Here is a 13,964-nt window from a genome sequence, read left to right as displayed (position 1 = left end):
CAGTACAATGGTTTCCGGTTCAATGGGACACACCTTGGCCAGTAAATTTTGGCCCAATTAAGCAGATGCCCCACTTAGCCGAAGTTTCATGGGAATAATTAAAAGGGTACAAAAATAAACTAGTGTAGCTGAGTAACAAATTATGTATTTAAATGAATTATAGAACCAATTAGAACACTACCAATACAACAGTGCTATAAAACTGTGTATTAGCTCCTAATAGTTATCAACGGAGGAATTCGTTCAGTGCATGCTGCTGTGTTCTTTTGAGTGACTGTAAATGAACAAATTAGCAAAGAAATCTAGTGTAGATAATGGACTGCATTCATACAATACTTTTGAGGATTGCATCCTCCAAATCTTCATTTTCATTGTAACATTCAAGATAATAGTCAATACCTTCAAACTTTTGAAAGCAGTGAGAAGTTTTGAAATGTGACCTAATGTCTTATTAAAAAATTGACCAAGGCAATTTCATTTTAAAGTGGTTTTATTAAAAAAAACCTCTCAAATGTACAATGCACACACGTCACCCTGTTGTACTAACTGAGCAAAGTATTTGACATCCTAAGCAATGTTCTACAGAACCGAACCCCACCCTTCTGCTTGTTTTTGGATGAGAATAACTCTTTAAGGTCCCGCAATGCTCTCCTGCTTAAAAAAAAACTTGGAATTTGTCGCAGAGAAATAGGTGTTATAGCTAAAAGTCTTAAAATTGAAACACTAGGTAATCTGAGTGAAATGGGAGCTGATAATACAATTACAGGAATGAAAGGTGTCCCAGCTCAGCAGGATGGGGAGAAAATATTTGACCCAGTGAGCAGAACATGCAGAGGAATTTTGCACAGAAACAGCCCAAGGGAGGGGGACTGGATTGAGCAGCTTTTGACAAAGAATCACAAGTGACAGGGAGGTGGTCATTATTAGAAATACATGCGAGAAGGGGACAAATGATCCGAGTGCTGTTTATCTGCGATCAATGCGGCAGAGAACGTTCAGGTTGCTCCCTCCGATGGAAGCGGAATTTGTAGATGTCCCACGAACGTCAACGACCGGACACGAGGAAGCACCGGCACAGGGAGTTGTGAAGCATTTCAGAACAACCAAACCACTTCACCACCATTGACCGCCCCACGACGCTTACATAGGCAATGGCCTTTGTAGTTCACGTTCTCAACATTTGATTAACATTCACCTCAAAGTGAAGCCAAAGCAGTGTGCCACTGTAACTGGGAGAGAGTTGGAGAGCGAGTCTGCTGGTCAAATCCATCACAGTCGCATACAACAGGGAGAGGAGCCTCTTCTAACGATCCAATTAAGTTCAGTTCTTCTTGGACTTGGCGGTATCGTACTTCCTCTTGCTCGAGTACCAGAGCAGCAGGGGGATGCCGATGGAAGGGAGCGTCATGACCCCAAAGGCCGCCCAGTCCAACTGTTTTGGAATAAAAACCAGAGTTACTCCATGGATGTGTACAGTGAACATTGTGGGCATTCCATATTAGCACAGAATGTGCGCTGGCACTTGCGGGTTGTATCCAGCACATCCTCGGGTGTTGGTTGTTAATGCAGATAATGCGTTTTGACACACAGTGCAGGTGATACGTAACTCAGAAATCTGAGTGTGTAGTAGTGGGGCGGGCGTGACAGAGGAGGGTACTGCTGCATTCAGCGGACCCAGTTTTGACGGTAGAACGGACTCATTTCGACAAGTTGGAGCTGCTGTGGAGGCTGCTCACTCATGGCTTTTCCAGCTGCCCCACCTTGCAGGCCCTTCCTGCCCAAACCTCCAGCACCGTCTTTCCATAATCCAACTGGTCAGAAATCTCGACCATTCAGGAACAGCTACCAGGTTCTTGAACAGGTGGGGATAACGTCACTCACCCCCATCACTGAACTGTTCCCACAACCTACGGACTCAACTTCCATGGAGGAGAGAGGGGGGGTCAGAGTGTTTCTGTGTCTCCTGGTCACCAGTACACCAGTGGAACATGTGGGGAAACTGTTTAGTTATCGACGGGGCTCAGAACCTTCCAGTGCGGTAACAAAGTTCCAGAGGGACCGGACTGTCAAATTAATCACACCATTATCATACTCCCCACAGCACTAACCTTCCCTGTTCCAACACCTCCAGCTACCCCTGGAAACATTGGTCCAGATCAGGATCACAACTGTCCAGTGGTCCCAGATCACTGCCACCTGCCCCTGGGTTTCCGCTCCCTGCAGCTGTCCCTGCTACGTCCAGTCATCCCAGATTATTGTCACCTGCCCCTGGGGGCTGTTTGCTCTCGGCAGTTGCCTCCCCTGTGTCCAGGAATCGGTAAGCGGAGAGTTATTTTGCACAGAGAGCAGGCGATGGAAGAGAGTGACAGTTGAGCGCAGCGGTGAAGTGGAATTTCTCAGGCTGCTCGGGCATGGAGTGGGCGGGACGGATGCGATACAGTGCTGGGTTGGGCAGCTGGGATCAGAGAGGACAGCGCTGCTCGGGCAGTCGGGTGTTATGTGGGTTACCCTGAGCTCTGCAACACTGCCTCTGCACCGGTGGCAAAGGGAAGTCCAGCGGGCTCAAAGGTAATGGCCAGAGAGGAGATGGCACCCTGGCCCACTGCCCTGAGCTGGAATTCCCAGACCTGCCAAAGCAAGATTTCACCTGAAGCCTGGAAACTCACAAAATGAGGAGAGAAGCGCCGGTCGAACTCTCGTTGTGCTAGGATGCCACCTTGTCCTGGAGCGCTGGTGTAACCCATCTGAAGAAGAGGACACAAGGAGGTTATTGCAGGCTGATAGGACACACCCCATTCTGTGACGGGCTGAGATACTAGAGAGAGGGGTCACAGTCTGGACAACAGCCTGACCAGACGCACCTTCTCCACTACAGAACTACCTACACCCACTTCACATGAACAGAAGTACGAAACCACTAATGTGAGACCCGGTTAATCTGGAGGAACCCAAAGTCTGACAAATAAGCTAAATCAATCCATAGACCACTGTGGCTTCCAACTGCACAACGATTTATTTTAAATAAGACTTCTTGACCAAGTTCTGACGGCCCCCATGAACAACGGTCTAGCCTTTCACATGGAGGGCAAACATAGAACATTCATTGTCCCCCATAATCTTCCATTCCCTTCATACTAGCACGTCTAAAAGTCTCAAACTCCACCAGACTGCCTGCATCCACCACTCCCCAGGTCACCAATTCCAGACACCTACACTCTCTGAGCAAAGAAACAAAAACTTCTTCCTCACCCCCTCCCTAACCTGTAAAATCACATCCATGGCTGTTTGACATTGCTACCCTGAGGGAAACATTCTGACTGTCTATCTTTAATCTATGCCTCTCATAATTTAAACTATCAGATCTGCCCTTAGCCTCTGATGCTCTGGGAAAGCAAAAGTCTATCCAAACCTTCCTTATAGATTCCCGCCGCTGTCTGTACGTTCTCCCCGTGGATTCCCTCTGGGTGCTCCGGTGTCCTCCCACAGTCCGAAGACGTACCAGTTGGTCATTGTAAATTGTCCTGTGATTAGGCAGGCATTAAATCGGGGGTTGCCAGGCAGCGTGGTTTGTTGGGCCAGAAGAGCCCACTCTGCCCTGTATCTTAGTAAATAAATAAATATTTCCTCCAAACCACCCAGCATCCCGCGGAAACTCTTTGTGCACCTTCTCCAGAGCTTCCTCGTCCTTCCTGTAATGGGGTGACCAGAACTGCACAAAAGTATGGTCTGACAGGAGTTTTATATCTGGGGTGTACGGGGTGGCAGGGAGGGGTAGCACCTCTGGTGGGGGAACATGTCACGTCCTTTTCAAGGTGGTTGGTCCATCTTTGGTCCCCACCTGGCACTCAGCTCTCATCTGTGGCTCCCCGTAGCTGTTTGCATGCGACAGCAGCCACACCCCGGGCAACGGCTTCGACAAGCCGGCTAAACCAGGTGAGGGTAGCCAACGGGTCTCAAACTCTCGATGAGATAGGGAGTCGTCTATCCCAGCATGTGAAGACAGACTCCAGTGGATTGAGCGGACGAGACCAATGGAAGGTCCAACGGTCAAGAAGGCGGTCCCTGCAAGTGTTGTGGAACGTGTAGAGCAGGACAAGACACAGAAGACGTCCTGGTCATCCACTGCGCCTAGTCCCATTTCCGGCCGTCTCGACTCTGTCTTGCCACTGGATCCAGATGGGAATTGGGAAGAGAGAGTGAGGCTGACGCTGCGCAACTCTCCCTCACTTAAATCCAAATCACGCGCTAGTCTCGACACGATCATAATGGTGTCGAGGTCCTCATCGACGACGACGATGGACAAACACCACACCATCTGACTTCATGACTTCCTTACTTTTATACTCAAGACCCCTACCAATGAAGGCAAGCATGGCCTCCTTATCCACGTAGCCTCAATGCCATTGCCACTCTGTAAAAAGTCTCTGGCTGTCTACTCTATGCCTCTGATCATCTTGTACCCCTTTATCAGGTCAGTCACCTCTCACCCTCGGTTACTCCAGTGAGGAACAAAGCCTGACCCTCAGCCCGGCTGCGACTCCTGCACCTTCCTCATGGTCTGTACGGTCCCGAGCCCCGTGCGGGAGGGGGAGAGCACTTACCACCACCGGACCATCTTCCTGGGCCAGGTAGGAAACAGTTGCCGAAGTGAAGTTGAAGTAGCCGGCCTTCAAAGGCCGCAGCACCACAGTGTGGGTAACATTACTGGCTCTGCGGAAAGTGCGTCAAGGAGCCCGACACAAGGCTAACTCAGCAAGGACACTGCCAGAATACAGCCACAATTTCCTCCTCCGCTGCTGACTTTACACGGCATCAAAACACCACCTCAGTGCATCTTAAACGCTCTGGTCAGAGAGGTACCTTCCAGTGGGATCACCGGGCAGGTTGTGCACAGCAAGATTTTGCAATGCCATTGCAGTACTGGCAAACAAACCGGATGTCCTCCCCTGGGCCAAAACAGAGGTAGAGGTAGGGGGCGAGCGATTTAAAAAGGGGTGCTTGCAGGCGCTTAGATTTTTCCGGCAGCCCTATCATATTGATAGAGGAAGCTCCACACAGATGGGGGTGAGTAATTTAAAAAGTAGCCCTTTCTGGCAGCCCAATAAAATACCAATTCATTAGCACGGGCAAATAAAAATAAGGCAGGGACAAGTGGAGTGGCCATTGTCAGAATGGACTAGTGTTAGAGCGGGGAGGCTTTGGCTAATCAAGCTTAAGCAAAGTAAGTAGCTGGCATGTTTCTTCATCCCTTAGTACATAAAGGAATGAATTGTGGGAATTCTGGGAGAATTCCTGCCTCCCGGATAACCACACCTGTACCAGGTCATGCACTTTGATAGAAGGAAAAAACCAGTAAGTTATTTTCTAAATGGAGAGGAAATACAAAAATCTGAGGTGCAAAGGGACTTGTGAGTCCTCATGCAGGATTCCCTAGGTTAATTTGCAGGTTGAGTCAGTGGTGAAGACGACAAATGTGATGTTAGCATTCATTTCAAGAGGACTGGACTGTAACAGCAAGGATGTAATGCTGAAGCTCTAGGAAAGGATGTGCTGACGGTTATGAAAATGATTCTGGGAATGAAAAGGTTATCGTATGAGGAGCATTTGGTGGCTCTGGGCCTGCAGTGGTTGGAATTTAGAAGGGTAAGGGGTGGGGAGGGGGAAAGCTCATTGAAACCTATTGAATGTTGAAAGGCCTCAATAGAGTGGCTGTGGAGAGGATGTTTCCTATGGTGGAAGAGTCTAGGACCAGAGGGCACAGCCTCAGAGTAGAGGGATGTCCATTTAGAACAGAGTTGTGGAGGAATTTCTTTAGCCAGAAGGTGGTGAATCTGTGGAATTCATTGAAATGGGACAGCTGTGGAAGCCTAGTCATTGAGTATAATCAGAGCAAAGTTTGATAGGTTCTTGATTAGTCAGGGCATAAAAAGTTACAGGGAGAAGGCAAGAATGGGGTTGAGAGGGAAAATAAATCAGCCATGATCAAATGGCAAAGCAGACTTGATGACCAAATGGCCGAATGATGCTCGCATCTCCTGTAGTTCCAAAACCCCGGTATCTGGGACCTGTGTCCACTCAGCTACAGTGGGCAGGACACATGATGCCAGACACTCTGCCCCAAGGGGATGGCAGATGCTGGAGAACGGAGCAGATCACGCTGCAGCTGTAGGGGGAAAGGAGGGAAGGGGTAGAGGAACTGTCTATGTTTTGTATCGAAACCCTGTCAGGACGGATGCTCGAACCGCTGAGACTTTCTAACCACACGCCAAACGCCATCCCAGGTGACAGGTTCAACACCATTCTCACGTTCCAGTAGAATCTCTGGCCCGTAACCCCAGTGAGTGTGGAAGGAATGTTTGAAGGATTTTGAGAACCTCATTCCAAACTCCTTCCCCAAGTGTGGCAATAAATCACCCTCAATGCCACGTTGAAACCTCTCCAACCCTCTCTCCAATACAGATTCACGAACTACACCCACCCAACCGGCAACGGCCCCTCTCAAACATACGCACACCCCAAACCAGATCAGGTCAGGACAGACACTCTTTCCTCTCTCTCTCACACACACACACCGGACAAAGAAAGTCTCCTTCTCTCTAACATACACACACATACCAGTAGTCACAGTTTCTCACTCACACAGACCTAGACAGTCACAGTTTCTCTCTCACACTCACACACACCAGACCAGGAGGGTCTCTCTCTCTCTCTGTCAGTCACACACACACACACACACACATACACACACAGACCAGGACAGTCTCTTTCTCTCTCACCAGACCAGGACAGTCTCTCTCTCACACCAGACCAGGACAGTCTCTCACTCTCTCACACACCAGATCAGGACAATCTCTCTCTCTCACACACACCAGATCAGACCAGGACAGTCTCCCTCTCTCTCACACAAACACCAGGACGGTCAGTCCCACACGCACCACAGGACCAGGACGGCTGTGCAAAGGATACGGAGCGATTCGGTCCCATTTCACTGTCAACATTCCGGATACTATTCCGAAGTCCTCGGGTGGGAATGAGTCATCGCTGAGCTCCACGTCCAGTGCAGCGCTGTCCGGGACAGACATAGTGCAAGATTTCACATTGAGAGGGTAGGTGACAGTCTCCCCTGCCAGAAACACTTACTTCCTACCCTGAAGCTACTCAAGTCAGCACACCACACAGTTAGTCGGAGCAAAAGTTGGCATCAGGCCCGTTGTGCCTGCTCTGCCATTCAATAATATCATGGTTGATCTGGCCTTGGACTCAGCTCCATCTGCGTGTCTTTTCCCCCACAACCAAAAATCCACCTAACTACTGCTTTGTTGGGTAGGTCACTAGGAAGTGAGAAATATTAAATATTACTATGTGGGAGACATTCCCTGCTCCTCTCTGGAATACTGCAATGGGATTTTCACAGCACACAAGAGGATAGCTGGTTTTCCATCTCATCAGAAAGTACCGTACAGCTTGGCACTAACTCAGCAACCTCCCTCCTGCCAGGGATCAATCCCTCTGTACTGTCTGCAAACATCCCCTCCCAGTACCAACCCGTCACTCTTCGGATATTCCACGAAGCCCAGACAAGCTTTGACCGAGGTTTTGGTCAGCTGTGCTCATGTCCAGCACGTAGCTGGGTCAGCCCGGGACAGGAGCCAGTGGACAGCAGCGTCGGATTTGCCGACTCCTGGCAGAGTGGAGACAGACTCTGTGTCCTACCTGGAGCCGACATTGTAGATGCTGTACTGCAGAGTCAAGTCTCTCCCTTCCACGGCGTAATTGTTCAACAGGGACTTGGAGGCCAGAAGCCTTGCGCCATCCTCGCCCCTGGCGGCAGCGAGGAGCAGACAGCACACCGTGACCAGTAACAACCTCATCTGTGGGCCAGAGTGGAGATAACATCTGTTACAGAGGGTGGAGACAGCGGAGAGTGGGCACCAACACCAACCTTGTCTGTGGATTGGGAATAATTCCTGTTACAGAGGGTGGGGACAGTGGAGAGTGGGCAGCAATACCAACCTCAACCTCGTCTATGGATTGGGAATAACACCCGTTAGAGGGTAGAGACAATGGAGAGCGGGCACTAACACCAACCCCATCCATGGGGCAGAGTGGGAGAGGGGATAACAGCCGCTTTCAATGGTAGTGTGTGTCAACAGTCCCAAAACTCCACAATGGAGTTTAACTACAGCAGAATACTGCAGCCAGAATATGAACTCCGGGGAAGAATTATCGAATACTAAAGCACATAGCCTTAAGGCGAGAAGGAGAGAGGTTAAAGGAAATGTGAGAGCACGTGTTTTTCTTTTGCACAAAAAATGGGAACGTGTTGCCCGGGGAGGTGGCTTAAGACACAGTTATGAAAGTGGTGTTCAAGGTACTTTTAAACAGGCCTGTGAATATGAGGGATAAGGAGCACATGTAGGTGGAAGGGATCTAATTTGGCATCCTGGCACTAGAATTATGGGCCGAATGGCCTGTTCCTGTGCTGTATGGTTGTATACCAACCATCTTCCTGACTCATGCAACCATCAGGGACGTACGCATTTTTCTCTGCCTGCCTCCCACCTCGCCGGTGGTCACTGTCATCCGTACATTAATTGCCCCTCCCTCCCTGAATGCCCTCGAGAGGATGATTGTGCCCCATCTTTTAGCAGCTGCGGTCTTTGTGGCCACGAAGCCGCTGGGGAGGGGGCTCCAGGATTTGGGCCCAACAATGACAAAGGAACAACTCAGCACCGTGCGCAACAGGAGAGGGGTACGAGGTACGATCTTACTCCACACCCGATTCTCTGCCCTTCATGGGCTGGGCAGTAACCACAACCACACTGCATTTTGTTAATGAAGCCCGTCGTGGGCTTCGTGGACAGAACGGCTGCAGGCAGCGGTGTCCCATTGAGGGGGTTGCTCAGTACTGGATGGTGTGGAGCTGTACCCATCCCGGTCAGGAATGAGGGGACCATCTCTCTCCTGACTCGTGCCCCCGGATGGTGGGAAGGCTTTGGAGTATCAGGTGAATCGCTCACGCAGCCTGCGCACTGCCATGCAGTGACAATACCTGCGTAGTCGATCCAGCTGAGCTTCTGTCAGTAGGAGTCTCTGGAACGGATTCAGTGGAGAGCAAGGTCTTTACTGTAAGGATTAGGTGGTTGGAGCTGGTTATTGACATGTGCTGCTTCCATTATGTAAGTCCGCATAAAATAGATTTGCAATACACTGATCATAAGATCATAAGACATAAGAGCAGAATTAGGCCATTCGGCCCAGAGTCTGCTCTGCTATTCCATCATGGCTAATTTACTATTCTGCTCAACCACATTCTCCATATACAACTTACAATATGTTGAACTCAGTACTTTGATTTATGAAGACCAATGTGCCAAAAGCTTTCTTTATGACCCTGTCTAGCTGTGACACCATTTTCAATGAATTATGGACCTGTTTTCCCAGATTCCCTTGTTCTGCCGCTCTTCTCAATGCCCCACTGTGTAAGACCTACCCTGGTTGGTCCTACTGAAGTGCAACATCTCGGAGTTGTCTGCATTAACTTCCATCTGCCGTTTTTCAGCCCATTATTCCAGCTGGTTCAGATCTTCCCCCACCCCCACCACAAACTCTGACAGTCTTCCTCGCTGACCTCTACACACCCAATGTTGGTGTCATCCACAAATTTAGATCCATTTAACAACATTATCATCCAGATCACTGACATAGATGAGAAAAAACAACGGACTCAGAACCGACCCTTGTGGTACACCACTGGTCACAGGCCTCCATTCAGAGAGGAAACCACCTACTACCACTCTCTGGCTTCTCCCACAAAGCCAATATCTAATCCAATCTACTACCTCATCTTGAATGTCAAGCGACTGAAACTTCCTGACCAACGTCCCATACGGAACATTGTAACAGGCCCTGTTAAAGTCCATGTAGACAACGGCCACTGGTTTGCCTTATCAACTTTCCTGGTAACTTCCTCGAAAAGCTCTATAAGGTTGGTTAGACACGACCTACCAGGCACAAGACGACGCTGACTATTCCTAATCAGCCCATGTCTATCCAAATACTCATCTATCCCGTTCCTTTAGATCACCTTCCAATAACTTTCCCACAACTGATGTCGGGACTGCCGAAGGCTCTCGGCCCGAAACGGCGACTGTACTCTTTCCCATAGATGCTGCCTGGCCTGCTGAGTTCCTCCAGCACTTTGTGTGTTACGCCGATCTTCTGGCAGTCATTGCTGCTAGTGCACCGGCAACAGGAGCCCAGGCCCACCCGCCGTCGGTCCGTCCCTCTCTGCCTGCCAGCGGCCACCCACACAGAGCCAGGATGAACGGCGGTGGGGGAACCGACACTCACCCTCTTCTCCATCTGCAAAGGACGTGGCTCAGCGCCTGCCTGCTCCAGTCTGCTGACGTCATGCGAACCGCGCGCCTTGCGCATGCTCGTGTCGCATTGGCTATTGGGTAGTGTAGTTTACAGTACTTCCCTTCCCATGCAGTCATGCACCCGACTTCAACTCCCGAAATGCTTTGCGGAGAGGCGGGTTGATTAATGCACTAATCAAAAGGCGCTACGTACACTTCCGTCTATTTTTTTGAATGAGCTATGCTGGCAGGAGGGTTGATCAAAAGGAGCAACGCTGAGGGAACTCAGCAGGTCAGGCAGCATCCATGGAAACGAGTCGACGTTTCAGGCCGAGACTCTTGCATCATTCATCCTGGGGGCGAGGCGCAAGAGGGTCTGAATTAGGGAACATGTAGTTGAAGGAAGGACAGGTCTGACGGCCCCATGTGCTGAGCTGTGTCAAAGGGGAGGGGTGTTGCACTGCTGATCGGGGAAAGTATCACAGTAGAGAGATGACCCTGGCGGCTGTAGGGGTACAACGAGATTGGGTGATCACTTTCATTGGCTTCCCAACAACTGGTGTAATTGCCACATGTAACAAGGTACAGTGAAAAGCTTGTCTTGTACATATAATGGTTAAATTAAATAAGTAGTACAAAAATGAAATAAATAAGTAGCGACGTAGAGTTCGTGGGTTCAATGTCCATTCAGATATCCGATGGCAGACGGGAAGCAGCTGTTCCTGAATCGTTGAGTGTGTGTCTTCAGGCTTCTGTACCTCCTTACTGATGGTAGCAATGAGAACAAGGCATGACCTTGGTGATGGGGGTCCTTAATGATGGATGCCACCTTTTTGAGGCGTTGCTTATTGAAGATGTCCAGGGTACTACGGAGGCTGGTGCCCATGATAGAGCTGATTAAGTTTACAACTCTCAGCAACTTATTTTGATCCTGTGCCCCCTACCCCCATACCAGACTGAGATGCACTCAGTTAGAAAGCTCTCCACAGTACATCTGTAAAAACTTGCAAGTGCCTTTGGTGACATGCCAAACCTCAAACCCCTAATGAAATATAGCTGCTGTCTTGCCTTTTTGTACTTGCATTGATATGTTGGGACCAGGATAGATCCTCAGTTATTGACACCCAGGAAGTTTAAATTGCTCACTCTTTCCATTTCTGATCCCTCTGAGAACTAGTGTGTGTGTTCCCTCATCTTACCCTTTCTGAAGTCCACAATCTGTCCTTTGGTCTTACTGATGTTGAGTGCAAGGTTGTTGCTGTGACACCACTCAACTAGCTGATAATCTTGCTGCTGTTTGCCCCCTCATCACTGTCTGAAATTCTGCTAATAGTTGTATCGTTAGTGAATATATAGATGGCATTTGAGCTGTGTAGCCACCCAGTCACGAATGTAGAGAGGGTGGAGCACTGGGCCAAGGACACATCCCTGAGGTGTGCCAGTCTTGATTGTCAGTGAGCTGGAGATGTTATTTCAGATCCATACAAATTGTGATCTTCCAGATAGGAGGCTGAGCATCCAGTTGCAGAGGGAGGCCCAGCTTCAGGAGCTTTTCAATCAGAATTGTAGGAATGATTGCACTGATCGAGCTGTAGTCAGTCAACAGTATCCTGACATACATATTTGTAGTGTCCAGGTGATTCAAGGTCGCGTGAAGAGTCAATGAGATCGCATCCGCTGTGGACCTCTTGAGGCCATAGGCAAATTGCGGTGGATCCAGGTCCTTGCCAAGACGAGTTAATTCTAGCTGTAGCCGACCTCCCAAAGCACTTCATCGCCGTAGATGTGAGTGCCATTGGGCGATAGTCATTAAGGCAGCTAATCCTGCTCTTCTTGGGCACTGGTATAATTGTTGCTCTTTTGAAGCAGGTGGGAACTTCTGACTATAGCAATGAGAAATTGAAAATGTCTTTGAACACCTTTGTTACTGCAAGTGAGGCCAAGAAGTAGTTTTGGAGGAGCCTCAGGCCTTAAGATTGCGCAACAGGTCTGAGATGGTTGTTCCCTGTGAGGATGAGAGAGGGAGCTGTAGCAACCAAACCATGGCACTGTGGCTATTCAAGGGGGATGGGGAGGGGAGAGAAATGTAATTGTAATTGAATTGAATTGACTTTATTTCTTGCATCCTTCACATACACGAGGAGTAAAAATCTTTATGTTACGTCTCTGTCTAAATGTGCAATGTGCAATCATAGTAATTTATAATAATTTACTAATAAATAGAACAGTCAATGTCATCAGTCTGATGGCCTGGTGGAAGAAGCTGTCCTGGAGCCTGTTGGTCCTGGCTTTTATGCTGTGGTACCGCTTCCGGGATAGTAGCAGCTGGAATAGATTGTGGTTGGGGTGACTCGGGTCCCCAATGATCTTACGGGCCCTTTTTACACACCTGTCCTTGTAAATATCCTGAATCATGGGAAGTTCACAACTACAGATGCGCTGGGCTGTCCACACCACTCTCTGCAGAGTCCTGCAAATCAGGGTACAGTTCCCATACCAGGCAGTGATGCAGCCAGTCAGGATGCTCTTAGTTGTGCCCCTGTAGAAAGTTCTTAGGATTTGGGGGCCCACACCAAACTTCTTCAACCATCTGAGGTGAAAGAGGCGCTACTGTGTCTTTTTCACCACATAACTGGTGTGCAGACCACGTGAGGTCCTTGGTGATGTGGATGCTGAGGAGCTTGAAGCTACTTAACCCCAGATCCATTGATGCCAGTCTCCATTCCTCCTGTAATCCACAACCAGCTCCTTTGTTTTTGTGATGTTGAGGGAGAGGTTGTTTTCTTGACACCACTGTGTCAGAGAGATGACATCTTCCCTGTAGGCCACCTCGTTATTGTTTGAGATAAGGCTAATCAATATAGTGTCGTCGGCAAATTTAGTTAGCAGATTGGAGCTGTGGGTGGTGATACAGACAAGGCTATACAGGGAGTAAAGGAGGGGACTCAGTACACAGCCCTGAGGGGCTCCTGTATTGAGAGTCAGAGGGTTGGAGGTGAGGGAGCCCACTCTTACAACCTGCTGGCGATCTGACAGGAAGTCCAGGACCCAGCTGCAAAAGGCAGGGTCAAGACCAAGGTCTCTGTGCTTCTAGTCGAGCCTAGATGGAACTATGGTGTTGAATGCTGATCTGTAGTCCAAGAACAGCATTCTCACATAAGTATAGTTAGAGGAAATAGACAAACTTCTCTGTTGCAATGACCGAGAGTCCTGAAGGCTGTTTTGCCTGCCTGGTGCCTGGGTTCAGGATACCTAATCTGACCCGCAGAGGAATTTGGATTGGGAGACAAAAGTTTTTAAATTTTTTTAATTCATTGAGATACAGCACAGAGTAGGACCTTTGAGCTATGCCATCTAACCACCTCCAATTTAACTTTAGACTAATCATGGGACAATTTATAATGGCCAATCAACCTAGCAAGCAATATGCTTTTGGACTGTGGGAAAAAACCGGGGCAGCTGAAGAAATACATGTGGTCCCAGGGAGAATGTACAGGCTCCTTACATACAGTGGTGGGAATCCAGTTGTCATGGCTTTACCAACAATACAGGTAGAAGCAAGGAAAGACGTTCTGCTAAGGGAATTTGAGCAGCCAGGGCCTA

General features: G+C 49.0%; 1 protein-coding gene across 1 annotated transcript; it reads right to left on the bottom strand.

Annotated features, from left to right (window-relative positions):
• Window positions 1-472: 472 nt before the first annotated feature.
• Window positions 473-10,452, bottom strand: ssr2 (signal sequence receptor, beta). Its single transcript, XM_072238263.1, has 6 exons — window positions 10,354-10,452; window positions 7,714-7,871; window positions 6,967-7,065; window positions 4,602-4,710; window positions 2,667-2,744; window positions 473-1,432 (listed from the first exon to the last, which is right to left on the bottom strand). Exons 1-6 carry the CDS (start codon window positions 10,435-10,437, stop codon window positions 1,322-1,324), a joined length of 639 nt encoding a protein of 212 aa, XP_072094364.1. The 5' UTR covers window positions 10,438-10,452; the 3' UTR covers window positions 473-1,321.
• Between the last annotated feature and the right edge of the window lie 3,512 nt (window positions 10,453-13,964).

The sequence above is a fragment of the Mobula birostris genome, chromosome 2, assembly GCF_030028105.1.
Source record: "Mobula birostris isolate sMobBir1 chromosome 2, sMobBir1.hap1, whole genome shotgun sequence".
Classification (NCBI taxonomy): Eukaryota; Metazoa; Chordata; class Chondrichthyes; order Myliobatiformes; family Myliobatidae; genus Mobula; species Mobula birostris.
The sequence above is the reverse complement of the archived record's forward strand: the minus strand, read 5'-3'. Positions and strand labels throughout refer to the sequence as shown.

What these genes read in the sequence shown, in the direction of transcription:
- ssr2 (XM_072238263.1), bottom strand. Translation starts at nt 10,437, where the DNA reads ATGCGCAAGGCGCGCGGTTCGCATGACGTCAGCAGACTGGAGCAGGCA. An exon ending in AGGAAGATGGTCCGGTGGTG is followed by an intron (nt 2,745 to 4,601) that starts GTAAGTGCTCTC and finishes CCTCTTCTTCAG; the next exon opens with ATGGGTTACACCAGCGCTCC. An exon ending in GGCGCTTCTCTCCTCATTTT is followed by an intron (nt 1,433 to 2,666) that starts GTGAGTTTCCAG and finishes ATTCCAAAACAG; the next exon opens with TTGGACTGGGCGGCCTTTGG.